This window comes from Centropristis striata, chromosome 3 (assembly GCF_030273125.1).
Source record: "Centropristis striata isolate RG_2023a ecotype Rhode Island chromosome 3, C.striata_1.0, whole genome shotgun sequence".
NCBI classification, from domain to species: Eukaryota; Metazoa; Chordata; class Actinopteri; order Perciformes; family Serranidae; genus Centropristis; species Centropristis striata.
The window spans coordinates 45052095-45073675 of NC_081519.1; the positions used below are offsets into that span (position 1 = coordinate 45052095).

Sequence of the window (21581 nt, forward strand, 5' to 3'; positions counted from 1 at the left end):
CCGTTTGTGCAGAAAGATATATGAAGGAGGAAGGACGCTCCACATATCTTCAGACAGATATTTGTGTTAGCTTAGCCGCTAACGGAGCTAGCTGGTAGATTAAATCCTGCAGCCATGTTGGATCTGTTAGAAAACTACAAAACTACAAGCCCCCATCTGTCCAATAGTACGCGTCATCGTCTCGTTCTCTGATTGGATACCAACAGCTGGCTAAGAATCGCCATGGAGACCATGCTGTCTTGAGGTTTGAAACTAAATCTAGCGTGCAAGGCATCATGGGTAAACCCAGACTAGACATGTGTCACAATAACAACACAATCTTCATATTCAACATATTGTTTTGTTATCAAATGTGTGAGAGATTCTTTGTTTCTGTGGTTTCCAGAAACCAACAACGGCAGCTTTTATTCTGGTGACAGGAAATGATTCTCAGGAGTTTTAACTTGTGTTCTTACTTTCCAAGAATCAGCTGGAAACATTTGCTAAATTGTTGGTTAGTGGATAATAATTAGAGGCTGCTTTTGTTCTCCCAAAATCAAAGACTTATTGTTCTTAATTGCCAATAATTTTAAGAGGTTAATTATTGATATTGTTGCCTAATAATCACAATAATCATCTGAGATTTTTGTTGTACACAAATGATGGTTTCAGTCCAAACTTTGGGATGTTTCCACACAGAATCAGAACTCTAATAATAATAATACTAATACTAATAATAATAAGGTGCTGGTCTCATTTATTCCTGGTATTTTACGGCCACTTTACTGACGTTTTTGATTTGTAATGTTGGTTAAAAAGCGAAAGGAACCTTCCTGTTTCCATACAGTTGCTTTTTGAAGTGGAACCTTGAAAAAGCTGCTGGTGGTTCAGTCACAGAGCAGTTTGATGTAAACCAACAGGCTTCTTCTGCAGTCCCTCTAGTCCCTCTAGTCCCTCTAGTCCCTCTAGTCCCTCTAGTCCCTCTAGTCTCTCTAGTGCTTTTGATTTGCTTGTGATCACGCTAACCCCCTTTGACTCATGTCCTTTTCTTTCTTTACTTGGTTTTTGTCTGATCATTTGTTTTATTGGCTAAAGTTTGAGTTTGTCAGGCATTCATTGTGAACCGGCTGAATGAACCCGCTCAGCGGAGAGAGACTCGGGGTCAAAGGTCACCATAGCACACTCACTGATTGAACACAACAACAACAACAACAACAACAACAACTAATGAGTTCCTAATGAGGAGAACCACAAAAATGTTTTCAGATGTAACTGGAATTGAAATAAGAATGAGCAGAAGAAAAAAGCATTTATGTTCACATCTCACAAAAATAGATGTAAAAATGACAAAAATAGATGTAAAAATGACTAAAAATGATGAAGTTTCAAGTTTATTGAACTGGAGGTATTTTTGCACCTTCACAAAGACAAAACACAGACAACATCGATAATATATAACCAGTGAATGGGATTAAAACGGGTTAAATGTGTGGATGTGAGGAGTGTGGTGGTTCTGTGTCCACAATATATATATATATATATATATATATATATATAGTTTATCCTGAGAGCGAGGGAACATCACTGTAACCTTAATCTGTCATATAATTCTCACAATAATCCTAAAACCAAAACTGACTTCTTAGAAACCTTCAGTAGAAGAAACAACAAGCTTCACTTTACTAAATGATGCTCATTTTACAAAATACCTCTCAAGTCTCAAACCGTCATCGGTCCCCACAACGATACAAGAACACACACACTGTGTGTGTTTCTTGAGTTTCGGTAACAGCAGACACACAACAGACTTTACCGTCACACACGGCTGCATTAACCCACTGAACACACACACACACACATTAATACACACACACACACACACACACACACACACACACACACACACACATTCATGTGGAGTCACACCCATTGTTTGTCTTTCAGGCATAAGAGCCTCCAATGTGAGCAAATACACAAATACACACACACACACACACACACACACACACACACACACTAGCAGCACTTAAGTCTTTTGTCATCAATCACAAACCACCAGAATAACAAAGAGCTGAGAGTGTGTGTGTGTGTGTGTGTGTGTGTGTGTGTGTGTGTGTGTGTGCTTTTGTTCATGTTGGCTTTGACCTTGCCCAACCGTATTTCACAATAAAAGCCCAGCGCTCCATATAAGGGCAACAGGAAGTGGAGTCCCTGAGGAGAGCTGTGTGATCGATCAGCTGACGAGGATCAATACCAGATGTTAACCAGCTGTGATGACAGAGAGAGTTAGACAGGAAACTGAATCTATCAGACACCATAACATCTGAACACTGCTCCAGATTTTCACAATAAGAGTTTAAGTTCAACACTTACCCGACTAGCCAGGTCGCGGGGGCAGCAGGCTAAGCAGGGCATTCCAGGCGTCCCTCTCCCCAGCCACAACGTCCAGCTCCTCCTGGACCCCGAGGCGTTCCCAGGCCAGGAGAGAGATATAATCCCTCCACCGTGTTCTGGGTCTTCCCCGGGGCCTCCTACCAGTTGGACCTGGAACACCTCTAACGGGAGGCGCCCGGGAGGATCCTTACCAGATGCCCGGTACCTCATGCTCCCGCAGTACCCCCCACAAGACTCCCCGAGGGACACGGTCATAAGCCTTCTCCAAGTCCACAAAACACATGTAGACTGGATGAGCAGACTCCTGTGACCCCTCCAGGAGCCTCGAAAGGGTAAAGAGCTGGTCCGTTGTTCCACGGCCAGGACGGAAGCCGCATTGTTCCTCCTGAATCTGAGGTTCGGCAATCGGCCGGAGCCTCCTTTCCAGCTCCCTGGAGTAGACATTCCCGGGGAGGCTGAGCAGTGTGATTCCATGGTAATTGGAACACAAACTCCGGTCCCTCTTTTTGAAAATGGGAACCACCACCCCGGTCTGCCACTCCACTGGCACTGTCCCAGACCTCCACGCGACACTGAAGAGGCGTGTCAACCATGACAGCCCAACAGTGTCCAGAGCCTTCAGCATCTCACGGACAATCTCATCCAACCCTGGCGCCTTGCCACCGGGCAGCTTTTTAACTACCTCGGCGACCTCTGCCAGGGATACTGATGAGTCTTCCCCCGAGTTTTCAGACTCTGCCTCCTCTACGGAGGACGTTTTGGCTGGATTAAGGAGTTCCTCAAAGTGTTCTTTCCACCGTCTAAGGACATCCCCAGGTCGGGTCAGCAGGTCTCCTCCCTCGCTGAACACAGCTTGGGCCAAGCCCTGCTTTCCCTTCCTGAGACGCCCGACAGTTTTCCAGAACCTCTTTGAGGCCGACCGAAAGTCCTCCTCCATGGCCTCCCCGAATTCCTCCCATACCCGAGTTTTCGCTTCAGCGACAGCCGCAGCTGCAGCCCTTCTGGCCAAACGGTACCTGCCCGCTGCTTCCGGAGACCCCTCGGCCAGCCAAGACCGAAAGGCCTCCTTCTTCAGCTTGACGGCCTCCCTCACCGCTGGTGTCCACCAGCAGGTTCTTGGGTTGCCGCCACGACAGGCACCGACGGCCTTCAGGCCACAGCTCCTACCAGCCTCATCAACAATTGAGGCTTTGAACATGTTGAACATGGCCCATTCGGACTCCATGTCCCCAGCCTCACCCGGGATGTTGGAGAAATTCTTCCGGAGGCGTGAGTTGAAGACCCTGCAGACAGGGGCCTCCGCTAGACATTCCCAGTTCACCCTCACTACACGTTTGGGTTGCCAGGTCTGTCCAGCATCCTCCCCCGCCACCTGATCCAACTCACCACCAGGTGGTGATCAGTTGACAGCTCTGCTCCTCTCTTCACCCCTCCTCGCGACTTGCAGCCGCAAGCAGGCGACCCTCTCGTTCCTCGGGGAGAACTCCAACACAGCGGCGCTCAGCCGGGGGCTTGTGAATATCCCCACACCTGCCCGGCGCCTCTCACCCTGGGCAACTCCGGAAAAGGAGAGAGTCCAGCCTCTCTCCAGGAGTTTGGTTCCAGAGCCCAAGCTATGTGTGGAGGTGAGCCCAACTATTTCTAGTTGGTAACGATCCACCTCCCGCACAAGCTCGGGCTCCTTCCTCGCCAGCGAGGTGACGTTCCACGTCCCCAGAGCTAGCCGCTGGAGCCGGGGGTCAGCACGCCCAGGTCCCCGCCTTTGCCTGCCGCCCGACTCTCTGCGCACCCGACCCCTATGCCTGAGTCTGCGGGTGGTGGGCCCACAGGTCCGCAGGACCACGTAGTCTTTTCGGGCCGAGCCCGGCCGGGCCCCGTGGACAAAGGCCCGGCCACCAGACACTCGCCTGCGCGCTCCCCTCTCGGGTCTGGCTCCAGGAGGGGGCCCCGGTTTACCCGTGCCGGGCGAGGTACACTGGTTTAAATGATCCCGCTTCATAAGGGTCTTTTGAATCGCTCTTAGTCTGGCCCCTCCCCTGGGACCACTTTGCCATGGGAGACCCTACCAGGAGCTATTGCTCCCGACAACACAGCTCCCAGGATCACTGGAGCACACAAACCCCTCCACCACGATAAGGTGGCGATTCTTGGAGGAGAGTTCAACACCTTCTTTCATATATAACAAACCAGTTTGGAAGCACTGAATAAAATAAAACCTGAACACATGAATTTAATATTCTTTGTTATTGAATAGAGATTGTTCCTACGGGTAGCACCGTAACACCAGCACGCTGCTGGTGGTGGAACAATAAATAGAGCCCTCCTCTTAAAAAAAGACACAAAATTATTTTTTTTAAAAGACACAGAATTACCAAAAAAAATACACAAAATTATTAAAAAAGACACAAAATTACCAAAAAATGACATGAAATGATTTATAAAAGACACAAAATTATTTATAAAAGACACAAAATTATTTAAAAAAGACACAGAATTACCAAAAATGGATGCAAAAATGTACAGTCATGGAAAAAAAGTATTAAACAACCGTGTTTTCAGTTTCTTGTTCATTTTAATATCTGATTTCTCTCTCAGATCTGAATATGTTAATGAGCTGTGTGTTGGTGAGTCTCTCTCCTCTGATTGGTCCATTCCTGCCCATAAACACACACACACACACACACACACACACACACATACACACACACACACCTGTGGGTTTCTCTCAGTTGGACTTTGTGTTCCTCCTCAGTTTGTTTTGATCTTATTTTCCTTTGAGCCATCTTCTCAGCATTCCGCCCTCTCTCTCTGTCCGAACAGGTAAAAAACAAGGACCCCCCGAAAATCGCAACAAAGGTAACCCCTCCATTCATCCTCCACCTCCTCCTCTCTGTCCTCCTCCATGCTCCTCCTGCTCCCTGCTCCTCCTCCTCCCCCCGTCCTCACCTCCACCCAGGGCAGGAGGAGAGTCCAGCCATCCCTCCCTCTCTCGCTCTCTCTCTCTCTCCCTCTCTCGCTCTCTCCCTCTCTCGCTCTCTCTCTCTCTCCCTCTCTCGCTCTCTCTCGCTCTCTCTCTCTCTCTCCCTCTCTCGCTCTCTCTCGCTCTCTCTCTCTCTAACCCTAACCCTCTCTCTCTCGCTCTCTCTCTCTCTCTCTCTCTCTCTCTCTCTCTCTCTCTCTCTCTAACCCTAACCCTCTCTCTCTTGCTCTCTCTCTCTCTCTCTCTCTCTCTCTAACCCTAACCCTCTCTCTCTCTCTCTAACCCTAACCCTCTCTCTCTCTCTAACCCTCCCTCTCTCTCTCGCTCTCTCTCTCTCTAACCCTAACCCTCTCTCTCTCTCTCTCTCTCTCTCTCTCTCTCTCTCTCTCTCTCTCTCTCTCTCTAACCCTAACCCTCTCTCTCTCTCTCTCTCTCTCTCTCTCTCTCTCTCTAACCCTAACCCTAACCCTCTCTCTCTCTCTCTCGCGCTCTCTCGCTCTCTCTAACCCTGACCCTCTCTCTCTCTCTCTCTCGCTCTCTCTCTCTCTCTCTCTCTAACACTAACCCTCTCTCTCTCTCTCTAACCCTAACCCTCTCTCTCTCTCGCTCTCTCTCTCTCTCTCTCTCTAACACTAACCCTCTCTCTCTCTCTCTAACCCTAACCCTCTCTCTCTCTCGCTCTCTCTCTCTCTCTCTAACCCTGACCCCCTCCCTCTCTCTCTCTCTCTTTCTCTCTCTGCTGTATATAAAGGGGGACGTTCTCTCGCCTTGCTTTACCTGTCAAAGGGTGCAACTCTCAACCTTCAAGTCTTTGGCAGCCGATCGCAGTCTAACGGGGCGACTACGGGAATATTATTATTATTATTATATTATTGTTTATACGGGATTGTATCTGGGCCTTAAATTCTCTGAGTGTGTCGGGACGTTTTGAGCACAAAAAAAATATATATTTTGTGGAGAAATTATACTCGGAACAAAAGATATTTTCTTAGTTAGTAAGTAAGCAAATAGGTAAATAAGTACGTAAGTTAGTAAGTAAGTAAATAAGTATAGAAGTAAGTAAGTAAGTAAATAAGTATATATTAGTAAGCAAGTATGTAAGTTAGTAAGTAAGTAAATAAGTATATAAATATATATATAAATACGTAAGTAAGTGAGTAGGTAAGTAGGTAAGTAAGCAAATAAGTAAGAATAAGTAAGTAAGTAAATAAGTAAGTAAGTAAGCAAGTAAATAAGTAAGTAAGTGAGTAGGTAAGTAAGTAAGTAAATAAATAAGTAAGCTAATAAGTACGAAAGTAAGTAAGTAAGTAAGTAAGTAAGGAAAGTGCACAAATTTAAAGGAGGAAAATTATGTAATTAAACCTAAATCTAAGTTTAGGAATAAGTTGAATAATTTCTCTACAAAATCAAATGGAGTTGCTTTAACAAACTCAAAGGTCCCGCTGCGCTCTGAGGACTGAGACGCAGGTTTAGCTCTAACACCATGATGATGATGATGATGATGGTGAGGACTGACCTCTGACCTCTGAGGAGTCCCTCACGGCGGTGACGCTGTGTAGAAATCAAGCGCTCCCTCGCTGCTTCCTCCAATAATCTCAATAATTTAACATTCAGGGTTTGATGTGTGTGTGTGTTTGTGTTGATGACGTCACCGCGGCAACAACCTCCAAACGACCAGGCAGCCGTGTGATCAACACATGTCGACTTCCTCCCTCCGCAAGCTGTCCCCACACACACACTCACACACACACGCACACACACACACACACACACACACACACACACACACACATTTCTATCTTTGTGAGGGCCCTCATTGGAATTCCCCTGCAAGGTTATTATAGCTTTGAATTTTTCATTAGTTTTAGATTTAATTGGGTTATGAATTTTTGTTTTCAAATTCAGTTAGTTTTAATTTGTTTTTAGAGTGTGTTTGCTAGTTTTAGTTTAGTAAGTAAATAAGTAAGTAAATAATTAAGTAAGTTAGTAAGTAAGTAAATAAGTAAATAAGTAAATAAGTAAGTTAGTATATAAGTAAGTATGTAAGTTAGTAAGTAAGTAAAAAAGTAAATAAGTAAATTAGTAAATAAGTAAATGAGTAAGTATGTAAGTGAGTTAATAAGTAAGTTAGTAAATAAGTAAGTAATTAAGTATGTAAGTGAGTAAGTGAATAAGTAAGTATGTAAGTTAGTAAGTAAGTAAGTGAATAAGTAAGTAAGTTAGTTAGTAAGTAAGTAAGTAAGTGAATAATTAAGTATGTAAGTAAGTTAGTTAGTAAGTTAGTTAGTAAGTAAGTAAGTAAGTGAATAATTAAGTATGTATGTAAGTTAGTTAGTAAGTTAGTTAGTAAGTAAGTAAGTAAGTGGATAATTAAGTATGTAAGTAGGTTAGTTAGTAAGTAAGTAAGTAAGTAAGTGAATAAGTAAGTAAGTTAGTTAGTAAGTGAATAAGTAAGTATGTAAGTAAGTTAGTTATTTAGTAGGTAGGTAAATAAATAAGTAAGTAAGTATGTAAGTTAGTTAGTTAGTAAGTAAATAAGTAAGTGAATAATTAAGTATGTAAGTAAGTTAGTTATTTAGTAGGTAGGTAAGTAAGTGAATAAGTTAGTTAGTTAGTTCCAGTTCACAAAAATGTTTTTTCAATTTCATTATTTCGCTTGGTTTCCGTTAACTATAATAACCTTGTTCCCTAAACCTTAACCTAACCTTCACCATCACCACTAGATGCCTGGAACTGAAACTGTAACCTTTAACCCTAAAACAAAATCTGAAATATCAAAAAAGATTTTAAAGAAGTGAGGACCTGCAAAAAAGTCCTCACTTTGCAAAATTGTCCTCACTCTGTTGGTTAAAAACGTGTTCCGGTCCTCACTATGTAGGAAGTACAAGAACACACACACACACACACACACACACACGGCCCCCTCCTCCCGACCTCCCACGGTTTGAGCATCTGCTGTGGACAGAATGCTTCTTGATGTACACAGAAACACACACACACACACATACATACACACACACACACACACACACACACACACACTTGCTCTTGGAGGCTCATCACACGTAGAAATGATTCAGCGATCTGCAGCCGATGACCTCCACCAGAGAACAAACTCCTCCGGCTGCACCGACCACTCTGCAGCTTTAAGACTTTAAATGTGGTGGAATAAAAAGTAAAACATTTGCCTCCTAAATGAAGTGAAGTAGGAGAATAAAGGTGCGTAAAGTGTTCATACTAAAGTCAAGTATATAAAAGTCAGAGTGAAGTGCAGGACTTGAGATCAGTTGTTGCTTTCTGTCCCTTCGTTTGTTTCCTCTGCACCTTCTGCTGGAATCTGCTCCAGAAAGACTGAAACTAACTGACTTTTCTTTGAGCACTTTTAATTCCAAACTGAGAGTTATTGAGGCCGATTCCACAACATGCACTTGTTTCTCATGACACGTTTAAGGTCTGTGTCTGATGTAAACATGTAACTGTATTTAGTGTTTGCTGTCTCTTGACCAGGGATCCCTTGAAAAAGAGGTTCTTAATCTCAATGGGATATTTCCTGGTTAAATAAAGGTTAAATGAAAAATAAAATAAAAAGAAGTAGTTGGTTATATTCAACCACTGGAAGCTTTAAAGTTAAAGACGGATATTTCTCTGTTTATTTAGTTTTATCTGCAAAAAGTCAGCTCTTAAAAACAAGGAAAAAAAAGTAGAAAAATTAGGTGCCAGTTTCTGGCTATTTATTTATTTAGATTCTATTTTCCAGGTCCTGTAAGTTCATTATAAACGTTTTAATAAACCTCAGATAGAATAATAGAGTAAAATATGTTATTATTATTTGATAGTGGACGTATTGAAATAAGCCATTCCTGAAACCTTAAATAAAGATATTAAAATTGAGTATCGAAATATGACCTCCTGCTCCCTCCAGTATGAGCTGCTGTAATAATGTTCTGGAAGTTAAAACCTTTTCAAAGAGACGTACAAGAACTAAACAATAAACCAGTGAATCGTCTGTAAATTGTCGAGTTTATAAATTGGCTAATTGTTGAAGCTTAAGGAGAAATTTAAATGCTTTTCAGAAGCTGAAATACATAAAGGGAAACATCTGTTCAGGAAGAAACTCAACAAAGTAACAAATTAACAAAGTAAAAGCCTCTGGAGAAAAACAAAGTTAATATAAACTAGTGGTGAAATGATTCTGATGGATTTACTGGTGTGGGATTTAAATTATACTGATTTATCGAGACTTTAGCTTCTCCTTTACCTTTTTTTTTTTGCCTTGTTGTTGTTGCTTTTTTAATAACTGTCACTGTAAATAAGCATCAATAAAACTTCCTGCAGATGTTTCACATTAAAAGCCTTCCAGGAAAAGGCTGAGCTGCTGGAAGGCTTTTAATGTGAAACATCTGCAGCTGGGAGGTGTCGAGTTTAGCCCAAAGGAACAAATAATCAGTGGAGGATTTAAAATGTTTTCCCATCACACATTTAATGATATTCTGGTGAATGTGACTATCTGTTGACACAGTTCACTGCAAAAAAGATCTAAAAACCAGATCAAACAGTAAATCTGAGGGAAATGATCTTGCTGCATGGACAGATAATTTACCTTGACAAGATTTATTAAATTAAGATTATTAAATCTAGAAATAAGCATGTTGAACACTTAAAATAAGAAATTAAGTTTTAAAACCAGATAAATGATCTAACACTTCTAAATCTAAAGTTTGTTTTTTTATCTTGGTAAGAACCAAAAAATCGTCAGGTCACTCTGCTCGGGCCAGTTCATCACTGCTTTAATTTTATCTCTTTTGTACATTTTTTTGTCTTTTTTGGTCGCTTTGTGACCCAAAGAAGATGTAAAAAGACACAAAAAGACCAAAATAAAGACACAATAACGACACAAAAACAAAGACAAAATACCAAAAAAAGCGTTCAGCGTTCAACATGCTTATTTCTAGATTTAGAAGACATAAAATGACCAAAAAAAGACACAAATTGACCAAAAAAGACATAAAATGACCAAAAAAAGACACAAATTGACCAAAAAAGACATAAAATTACCAAAAAGACATAAAATTACCAAAAAAAGAGACAAATTGACCAAAAAAGACATAAAATGACCAAAAAAAGACACAAATTGACCAAAAAAGACATAGTATGACCAAAAAAGACATAAAATTACCAAAAAAGAGACAAATTGACCTTATTTTAACATCTTGTTTTAAGAGTTAATTTCTTATTCTAAGTGTTCAACATGCTTATTTCTAGATTTAATAATCTTCATTTAAGAAATCTTGTCAAGGTAAATTATCTGTCCATGCAGCAAGATCATTTCCCTCAGATTTACTGTTTGATCTGGTTTTTAAACACCTTTGTATCAGTGTAGATTAAAGCAAAGCGACCCGGACGTAGAGCCGTGCTGATGGTGTTTTTCCTGCTGCAGCGCGGCTGTCAGTGTGTGTGGGAGTTGCACCCTTGCAGTATTAGTGGGCTGTGGGCTGTCGTCTGTTCTGTTTGTGGATCCTCCGTTTCTTTTCTTTTGGCCTTTTTGACTCCTCTCATCTCTCTCTCTGTTGCCTCCTTGCAGGGTGTTGCTCAGGACTTCATGTTGTCTTGTAATCACTGTTCTTCTTCTTCTTCTTCTTCTTCTTCTCTGGTGTTTTCTCTGTCGTGCTGAAGTCTCCTGCAGCCTCCTCCACAGCTCTGAGCCTCCTCCTCTTCCTCCTCCTGCTGTTTCTCTCTGTCGTGGTTCTGCATCGCTGTCGTTTTTTTGTTTTTCTGGGGTGATCCTTTCTGTTTGTTGACTTGCTTTCTTTTTTTTCCCGTCCTCCTCCCCTCCCCCCTGCCCGCCGTGCGCTCTCCCATGGTTCAGTGCTGCGCCTGTTTCCAGTCCTGTGGTTGGTCAGTGGGTCTCAGTCCTGTTCGTGTGACGCTGTGTCAGTTAGTTCTATGTTGTGGCTTGTCTTCAGAGTGGACCATGTGCATAAAGCTCCACAGCTTCCTGGTTTGACAGCGACTCATCTCCACATTCAGAGTGTCCAAATGTCGTGTCCAGGTCCAGAAACTCTGTCTGATGAGACTCTCAGTGAGCCGGACACCAGACAGGGAGCTTTAGGAGGACAAACCTGTATACACTGTAAAAAATGTCTGGAGATTTTAGGGTGAAAAACAGTTTTTTTTACTGTAAATTAAAGAGATTTTTTGTGAAGTTTCTCCCTAAAGGTCATCCAGGAATCTCCAGCTGCTCTCTAACACACGTTTAATACATCAGTTTTTTTTATTTTCTATGAATTTCACAACAGATTCGAAACAACCTGCGCTGTACACCGTAAAAAATGATTGTAGAAATTACAGTAAAACGCTGTCAAGTTGCATTAGAAATAAGGTGTAAAATTAAAAATTGTGTATTAACGTAAATCGAGGAATAGTACTATATATAATATTTGTAAAAACGTATGTAAAATTAATAGAGAAATACCAACTACTCTGAAAAAAAGCAGGAATATTCAGTTTAAATAACATTTTTTTCTGAGATTTACATTTAAATTTGCAATAGAAAATCCACTCACTGTATTTTTCACGGTGAAGTTAAATGAGTTAATTCAGTTTCAGTAACAATGAAACACTGTAAATGTTTATATCAGACAAAACAGTAGTTTTTACAGTTTTTTTTCTTTAAATAAATTACTTCACTGTAAAATAATCTGGCACTGTGTTTGTTGCAAAAATATACTGTAATATATATATGAGCCATCATTTTTGCCTTTACTTTTATTGTAAAAACACTTTTTCTCACTGTTAAATGTACTAAACACCATACCTCTAACAGAAATATACTGTAATATTTAATGGTTTAATGTATGCAGCATTTATAAATCAATATCTTGTCAATTATATGACAGAACAGCGTTTCTTTTGATGGAAAAACGTTTTATTTATACAGTAAAATATGGAATAAAATGTCAATCTTAAACGTGAAATCAACAGTGCTAATATCATTTTACCGTAATATTAGAAAAAGTTGCACCGTATTTATTACGGTAAAGTTCTGGCAACCACAGCTGCCGGGATTTTATCGTAAATGAAAGAGATTTTTGTTTACAATGCAGAGTTTTGCATCGAACACGTGAAGTTTCTCCCTAAAAGTCATCCAGGAATCTCCAGCTGCTTTATGTCCATGATCTGTTGGTATCGTTGGTTCAGAAGTGATGTTGACTCTCCAACAGATTAAAAGAGACAATAACAGATTGATCTGATGGATCCATGTTAATAAACCTCCCGGCTCCAGTCAGTGTTGTCAGCTCAGTTGTTTCACTTGAGAACAAACAAGCAGATCAAACGTTAGCGTGTCGGATCAGCGTTCATCTGTTTACATTCTCACATTTCTTTGGTATGGAAATATGACAAACAAACAGCAGCAGATGGAGCTGAGTTCAGTGTCAGCGGAGATCAAACAGATCAAAAACAGCTCCACGTTTCAGTCGTCCGGTCCAAACAGGATCAGCCGATGAAGTGAAATGCAAATACACAGTTTGTTTATGCAAATGAGGAGCAGGACGTGAAACCAGAAACCAGAGCAGCTCCAAAACCTGAGCTCTGATCTCACACAAACACTGTGTCACTGCTAAAAGGTGTCTCAAAACCAGATAAAACAGTAAATCTGAGGGAAATGATCTTGCTGCATGGACAGATAATTTACCTTGACAAGATTTCTGAAATTAAGATTATTAAATCTAGAAATAAGCATGTTGAACACTTAAAATAAGAAATGAACTCTTAAAACAAGATAAATCATCTAACACTTCTAAATCTAAAGTTTTTTTTTTATCTTGGTAAGAACCAAATAATCATCAGGTCACTCTGCTCGGGCCAGTTCATCACTGCTGGCAGCTTTAATTTATCTTGTTCTTGTTAATTATAAGAAATGATATGACTTGATAGCAGTATAAGTCATAGCTCGTTGGGGCACCATCTGTAAAACAGAAAAATATAGCCAATTCATCTAAATCAGTCTCATAAAGGTACCAAACTATCAATTTGGAACATTGATTAATAATTATGAATATAATTATAATCAAATGACCATATTAATATTTAGTAGTGATTGAAGGAATAAAATATTTTTTGGGTGTGGAGCAAAAATTAATATGCTGATATTAATAATGCACAATTCTGAACGATTGCCAACTGTACTGTGCCTCACACGGGGCACCATTTATGTTAAAGTCCATCTTTAGTTCCTTTGGCAGGTTGATCTCAATACCATAAGACAATAAAATCAATAAAACGACGGTAACAGCCAATAGAACAGTTGGCCTTCATGGCCAGAATGAGCAGGCTATGCCTCACGCGGGGCACCATTTATGTTAACATGCTTCATGTTTGTAGCTTTGAGCTGACAGCTGCAGTCTGCAGGAATACTTTAACTTTATAAGGTAACACGACGAGCATTAAGAGCACAGACCTTCTACAGCTACTGGCTGTAGGGCAATTTAATCATCTTAACCCAGAAGAACCCAGACCCAGTTATCTTTAAAGGTAAATTATGGGGACATACCACAGACCAAGTGAACCATATAAGGTACATACTTTATTATTTTAAGTGTTCAACATGCTTATTTCTAGATTTAATCATCTTACTAATCAATCTTGTCAAGGTAAATTATCTGTCCATGCAGCAAGATCATTTCCCTCAGATTTACTGTTTTATCTGTTTTTTAAACACCTTTTTATCTGTGTGTGTGTGTGTGTGTGTGTGTGTGTGTGTGTATATGTGTGTGTGTGTGTGTGTGTGTGTGTGTGTGTGTGTGTGTGTGTGTGTGTGTGTGTGTATATGTGTGTGTGTGTGTGTGTGTGTGTGTGTGTGTGTGTGTGTGTGTCCTCTGTTCTGTCTGCTGCTCTCTGGATCCGTTTCTTTCTTCTCATGAATGTTCTGTGATCATAAATTGATAAATTCTCTTCTCTGATTCAGACTAAAGGTCCTAAAGGTCAAAGGTCACCTTGTTACTAGAGATGATATTAAAGTTGATAATAAAGAATCAGAAGTTTTGTTTCTGATCTCTGAGAAAAAAAGAAAAGAATAAAGTCGTGCCGTCGTTTGAAACTTTCCCTTCAGACTGAATCTGTAACGTTTCCTCTGCTTCTCTGCCCTTCATCCCCCAACCACTCCTCCTCCTCCTGCTCCTCTTCCTCCTCCTCCTCCTCCTCCTCCTCTTCCTCCTCCTCCTTCTGTTTGTGATTTATTATTATTATTTATTGATTTAATTCATTCACCTTTTGTCAACCCCTCCATCTCCCTCTTTCACCATATTTCATCACTCCCTCCCTCCTCCTCTCCTCCTCCTCTCCCACCTCCCCTTTTTTAACCCTCCCCCTCCCAGCCAAGACCCAGGACGGCATCGCTCTGGAGATCCAGCCGCTGAAGAGCGACGAGGCAGCCGAGTCGGAGGAGAAGGAGGAGAAGGAGGAGGTGAAACCTGTGAAGAAGGTCAACGTCACCAAGAAGGAGAAGTCGGTGCTGCAGGGAAAACTGACCAGACTGGCTGTTCAGATCGGGAAGGCTGGTGAGGAGCACACACACTGCAAAAACACTTTAAAAACGTATTAAATTAACTTAAATTATCTGCCAATGGAACAAGAAAATGTGTCTTGTCAAGACTTTCCAAAACCAGCAAAAATATCTAATCTCAATGAACCACAAATACCTTAGAATTAGTTTATTCTGACTGATAACAAGTAACTTTTTCTTGATTCTAATGAAATACACGTGACCTATTTTCTCAATATGTTGAAAATATTCTTGAATTAATAATAATAATAATAATAATTGAATAATAATTCAAATTTCTTGAAGCCAGCAAAGTCAGACTAAAAACTAGTGAACTTTTCTTGTTACAGCTACAAATATTTCCATCTGGCTGCTTGTTTTAAGGATGTTCACGAGTAAATGGTACAATAATACAAATGAAACAGGTGTGAAACAGTTTCACCTGCTGTTAGTCTTCATTTAACTCGTCTTTAACTCGTCCCACTGCAGAAGACAAAGGATTTCCAGAAATGTGCGACTGTTCCTTTAACCCTCGAGGCCTCTTTAAAATCACCTCACACTTCACACCTTAAGGTCCCTAAACGGTCCCTCTCATACAAGTGTCGTAAAATGTGATATATTAATTTTTTTTTTCACTTTCACTGCATCAAACCTTTTAGCAGCATCAGACCTAACATAGATATACATTTTTATTTATTTTATTTTGTTTTATTTATGTTTTAATGCCCTTTTTGTCATAATAACCCCTGATTTTCTCAAGGGGCAAAATAACAAAATATGCAATATTTTAAAAAATAAGGTGCAAACTGGAATATTTGGGGTGAGGTCTTACAGCATTGACTAGGTCAATAATTGATAACTTCTTTATATCAATCCCAACACACCAAGAACATTTTTATGGTGTTAACCTTTTCATTGCCTGCATTTTACAAGATAAGAGAACCATTGAAACTATATGTGATTTATCTCTGCTGCCCCTGGTGGTTGGAGGGGGTCATCACACCTAAAACCTGTTGTCCATGTATTTTGAAGGGAGAGGCTTAGATTTATTAGGTATTCATGGGAAAAGCATTATATTATGTCAGGATTACAGAGTATCAAAAATATGTGTTTACAATGGGAGTCAATGGGACCAAAACGGGCCCTAAGGGTCAAAGTGTGAGTGTCATGTGTATCTCCTCTTCTATACAACTTGCAAAAGAGGAATTTTGGAATTTTTAAAATTATAATAAAAAACAAACCCTGGCCAAGTTTCATACACTTATCCTTTAAACTGACCGATATATTGAGAATCAAAAACATAAAATTAGCTGAACGTACACGTTTGGTCCCTAAGGAGCCTCGAGGGTTAACAGCATAAAGTGATGAGGGTCTGAACCACTCAGTCTTATTGGATGGATGTTTTATTGGGAACATGACTCATCCCGGAATTGAAGGTATTTTCTGTGTCATTTCAATTGACCTTAATACTCTGAGGGGCTTTGAGGACAGGCTGGTCGCTTCACTTATCAACTACAGAAATATAATTTGGGCCAAAACACTTTGACAGGAAGTGAGTGACAGGAGAGGTGAAGCAGAAAAACACACCTCGTCTCACTGGTTTCTGATGGCAGGGCCGGCTCTAGCCCATCTGGGGCCCTATAGACCAGATCCATTGGTGTTGAACAGCTCCGCTTGCTGTTTCATGGAGGGGACTCCTGTTTGTGTTTGTCCATGGTGCCAACCAGCTATATAATACAACTGTCTGTCTCTAGAATTATTAACTGACAAGTCAATTCTCAAAGAAGCCCAGCTGGAGATGAGAGACAATTTCAACCTAGCTAGCAAGCTAATACAAATGAAACGTCTTCACACAAAACGGCATTTAAAAAAAGATTGGGACTTCTTCTCCTCCTCTTTTCTTCTCTTTGGATACTGAGCACCAGAGAGCTTTGACGGTGTTTCATCTGGAAGATTTATCAAAACATAACGTGTCACTGGACCTGACCTCTGAGACAGGATCTGACCGTCTAAAGGGGGACCGATCTGACCGTCTAAAGGGGGGCCGATCTGACGGTCTAAAGGGGGGGGGGGGGCTGATCTGACCGTCTAAAGGGGGGGCGATCTGACCGTCTAAAGGGGGGCGATCTGACTGTCTAAAGGGGGGGGGGGGTCTGACCGTCTAAAGGGGGCCGATCTGGCCGTCTAAAGGGGGGGCGATCGGACCGTCTAAAGGGGGGCGATCTGACTGTCTAAGGGGGGGGGGGGGGGGGGGTGATCTGACCGTCTAAAGGGGGGGGGGGGTCTGACCGTCTAAAGGGGGCCGATCTGGCCGTCTAAAGGGGGGGCGATCTGACTGTCTAAAGGGGGGGATCTGACCGTCTAAAGGGGGGCAAGGCAATGACCACACGTCACATGACTCAGCACCACAAGTGAGAAAATATCATTGTTGATCTGTTTCTTTATTTTGTTAATATTTATTATTTTCAAGACAGAACACGAAGCGACGGTGACAATGGGCATCCAAAATTATTATTGTTTTTTTTATTTTTCTCCCTTGAGGGTGACTGGTGGCCCTCCAGCAGATGGCGCTCTAGGCGACCGCATATGTCGCCTATGGCTAGAGCCGGCCCTGTCCGATGGTTATCTGACTTACAGGCAAATATTTATTACAGTAATATTTGTTTGAATTGTACAATGAACTGCTTCAGCTTTCCTTCAATATATTCACTTTGTTTTGATGTCACCTCGCTACAACAGAAACCAATAAAACGTTTTGTTTCCATTGAGTGATAGAAGCAGTTTACCAGGGTCCTCTGGAAAAGATTATCTTTAAAGAACACGAGACAGAATAATAAAATAATAATAAAATTGCTGTTTCTAGCTCCAACCTGAGTTTTTACATGCATGTTTGTTCATTATGTGCTTAAACTAATGTTGACAGAAGACAAGTTGGTTCAGCAACATAAAACTGGCAACATGTTCCAACGAGTCCAAGTGTGGCTGCTGTTTAACCACAACGACTGTTATTACAGCGTGTTTAACTACCCAGATAGATATTCACACATGGCGTTCAGCTGTCAATCAAGTCAAACATTAAAGAGTTCAAGTCAAACATTAACCCTCTGGGCTCTGTGATCATGTGACGTTTAACAAAAAATCATTCAACATTGACATTCCTAGATCATGTAAAACCAAAGATACGATAGTTTTAATTTCATGGTAATATTTGAGCGTTGAGGTAATTTCACACAGTTTGTTTTGAAGAGTTGCAGCTAACAAGGAAAAAAACGTCTATAAATATGCATGTTTTATTGGACTTTTTTTTAATAGTTTTATTATTTAAATTTTACCTTTTTATATGTTCATATTTGTATCCTATGTTTATATTTGAAGTTCCAAAACTTTCAGTGCTCGGTCCCTAATTATAGTGAAAATGTCCTTAGTTTTCGTCCTTGTCAACTTTTTTCATCCGTAAACCTTTTTGGTTGATATGAAATCTATTTCATCTATCTGGTTTTATGACTTAATAAAGTTATTGGGGCTGAGATGGATCAGACAAAGGAAATAAATAAACATTTATTGTTACCTATTGTGAATCTGGCACCCAACAAATACCCCATTACAAAACAACTACAACTAATAAAAACTAAACTACAGCTAATAAAAACTAAACTACAACTAATAAAAACTAAACTACAACTAATAAAAACTAAACTAAACTAATAAAAACTAAACTACAACTAATAAAAACTAAACTAAAACTAATAAAAACTAAACTACAACTAATAAAAACTAAACTCAAACTAATAAAAACTAAACTACAAGTAATAAAAATATACTAAAACTAATAAAAACTAAACTAAAACTAAGCATTCTACAAAAAATAAAAACTAAATAAAACTAGCAAACTCACTCTAAAAACTCATTCAAACTAACTAGATTTGAAAACAAAAAACACAACGAAATCAAACTAAAACTAATGAAAAATCCCAAACTAAACTAACCTTGATTCTTGTAGGCAAACTTTTTACATACCCCAAACAATAAAAACACATTTTTAGTTATTTAGTTTTATTGGAGTATGTTTGGATGTATGTTACTAAAACCTGGACATGCTATGAGTGATATGATAATAACATGATGTAATCCTCTTGGCCGTGATGAGTCTGTAACTGTAACTCTGTCTGCAGGTCTGATCATGTCGGCCGTGACCGTCATCATCCTCATCCTGTACTTCGTCATCGACACCTTCGGGATCCAGGGCCGGTCCTGGGAGGCCCAGTGCACGCCCATCTACATCCAGTACTTCGTCAAGTTCTTCATCATCGGCGTGACGGTGCTGGTGGTGGCCGTCCCCGAGGGGCTGCCGCTCGCCGTCACCATCTCCCTGGCCTACTCCGTCAAGGTGAGCGGCATCATGGGAAACGTAGGATGGTGTTATTTAGGGCTGTTGTTAGCCTGTTAGCACATACACACTGTACTGCTACAGAGCTAACTGTTAGCCTGTTAGCACATACACACTGTACTGCTACAGAGCTAACTGTTAGCCTGTTAGCACATACACACTGTACTGCTACAGAGCTAACTGTTAGCCTGTTAGCACATACACACTGTACTGCTACAGAGCTAACTGCTGCAGGAGGACTGTGCCGATTTGACTCGTTCTTACTCTTCTTAACGAGCCTCCTGCCCCCGCGGCTCGCTAAGAAGAGCCTCCTGCCCCCGCGGCTCGTTAAGAAGAGCCTCCGGCCCCCCGCGGCTCGTTAAGAAGAGCCTCCAGCCCCCGCGGCTCGTTAAGAAGAGTAAGAACGAGTCTCCAAAAGTCTCCAATAACACCAGAAAAAGTCTCTGGATTTGTCTCCAGTCGCTTTCTTTAAAAAATAGTCTCTAAGGGGGTCTGAAAAGTTGCTAAATATAGCAACAAAGTTGCTAAGTTGGCGACATTGCTTCACCAGCTTTTACAAATGGCATGTGTTGTTGTGGCGTCGAGTACTACATCACTTCCTGCTTAGCGTTCTATCCAATCAGCAACCAGGCTGTTTACAGGGGAGAAACACGGCCCGCCCCCTGGTGGTTGGTGGACTACTGGTGTAGAAAGTGTTGATTAGATCTGCAGGAGAGACGCATTTTAAAATGGAAATATCACCGACGATCAGGTTAATTTAATCGTGGGCGGCCAAAATTGTGATCACAATTAAAATTAGATTAATTGTGCAGCTCTATTCTTGACTTGATGTCTAAACTCACCTGTAAACTTGTTCTCCATATGTTAGAAAATGATGAAGGACAACAACCTGGTGCGTCACCTGGACGCCTGTGAGACGATGGGCAACGCCACGGCCATCTGCTCCGACAAGACGGGCACGCTGACCATGAACCGGATGACGGTGGTGCAGGCGTACGTTGGCGACACACACTACAAAACCATCCCCGAACCCGACGCCATCAAGGCAGAGACTCTGGAGATTATGGTCAACAGCATCTCCATCAACTCTGCGTACACCACCAAGATCCTGGTGAGACCTTCAGCCAGATTATCTATCTTATGTATAAATATAAAGTTTTTTTTAATCTTGGTAAGAACCAAATAATCATCAGGTCACTCTGCTCGGCCAGTTCATCACTGCTGGCAGCTTTCATTTATCTGGTTTTAAGATGTCATTTATTATTTTAAGGACAGTTTTTTTTCTGTTTTTCTGACTAGTTTTTTTATTTTTTTTTCTGTTTTTCTGAGTAATTTGTTTCTCTTTTTCTGACTAATTTTATTCTGTTTTTCAGTCAATTTTTTTCTGTTTTTCATGGTAATTTTTTTCCTGTTTTCCCAAGTGATTTTTTTCAGTTTATTTTTACTCATTTTTTCAGTTTTTCTGACTATTTTTCTGTTTTTCGTGGTAATTTTTTTCTGTTTTTCTGGCTAATTTTTTTTTTGACTAATGAAAACATAATTATGATTATTGCATTCCATTTCTGCAAATAGAGCTCCTAATTCTCACTCACTGCTCCTTTAAGTTGCATGTTTCTTTGCAACGTGTCACTATAAACTCATTAGATCCAACCAACAGAGCTCAGATTTGCTGCTACACACCTGACATCAAAATGTCAATTTCCTAAACCAAACAGACGTTGTTGACTCGGTGCAGAGACGTTTTCAAAGAGCGCCACAGTTGATTGTTTGCTTAGCTATAATTATAAACAGTGAAAGTGAACATTAAATGAATGTAAAGTAGCTCGAGCTGATGTAATCTGCTGTCTGCAACAGTAATTCATCAGAGAGTTCAATAGTCTGAAAACAAACCCAGAGAACAGAGAGAAATTATCCTCTGAGCTCTGAAATCATCTATTTTAGATCAGAAAATCAAACCAGCTGTCAGGACTCCAGGTTCACTTCTGCACTGATAAAAAGGTGTTTAAAAACCAGATCAAACAGGAAATCTGAGGGAAATGATCTTGCTGCATGGACAGATAATTTACCTTGACAAGATTTATTAAATTAAGATTATTAAATCTAGAAATAAGAAAAACTTTTTGTCTTTTTTGGGGTGTTTTTTTTTTGTCTTTTAAGTCTTTTTTTGGTCATTTTACGTCTTTTTGTGTCTTTTTTGTGTCTTTTTTTGGTCAAAAAATGTACAAAAGAGATAAATTAAAGCAGTGATGAACTGGCCCGAGCAGAGTGACCTGATGATTTTTTGGTTCTTACCAAGATAA

General features: G+C 40.6%; 1 protein-coding gene across 2 annotated transcripts in view; it reads left to right on the forward strand.

The window, feature by feature from the left end:
- Window positions 1-21581, forward strand: part of LOC131968840 (plasma membrane calcium-transporting ATPase 1-like) — a 91314-nt gene that overhangs the window by 37021 nt on the left and 32712 nt on the right. For both annotated transcript variants that reach the window (XM_059329884.1, XM_059329883.1), the window contains exons 6-9: window positions 5194-5229; window positions 14728-14910; window positions 19067-19281; window positions 20150-20392. In XM_059329884.1, the coding sequence (XP_059185867.1) occupies window positions 5194-5229; window positions 14728-14910; window positions 19067-19281; window positions 20150-20392 (677 nt within the window). The remainder of the gene's footprint in view (window positions 1-5193; window positions 5230-14727; window positions 14911-19066; window positions 19282-20149; window positions 20393-21581) is intronic.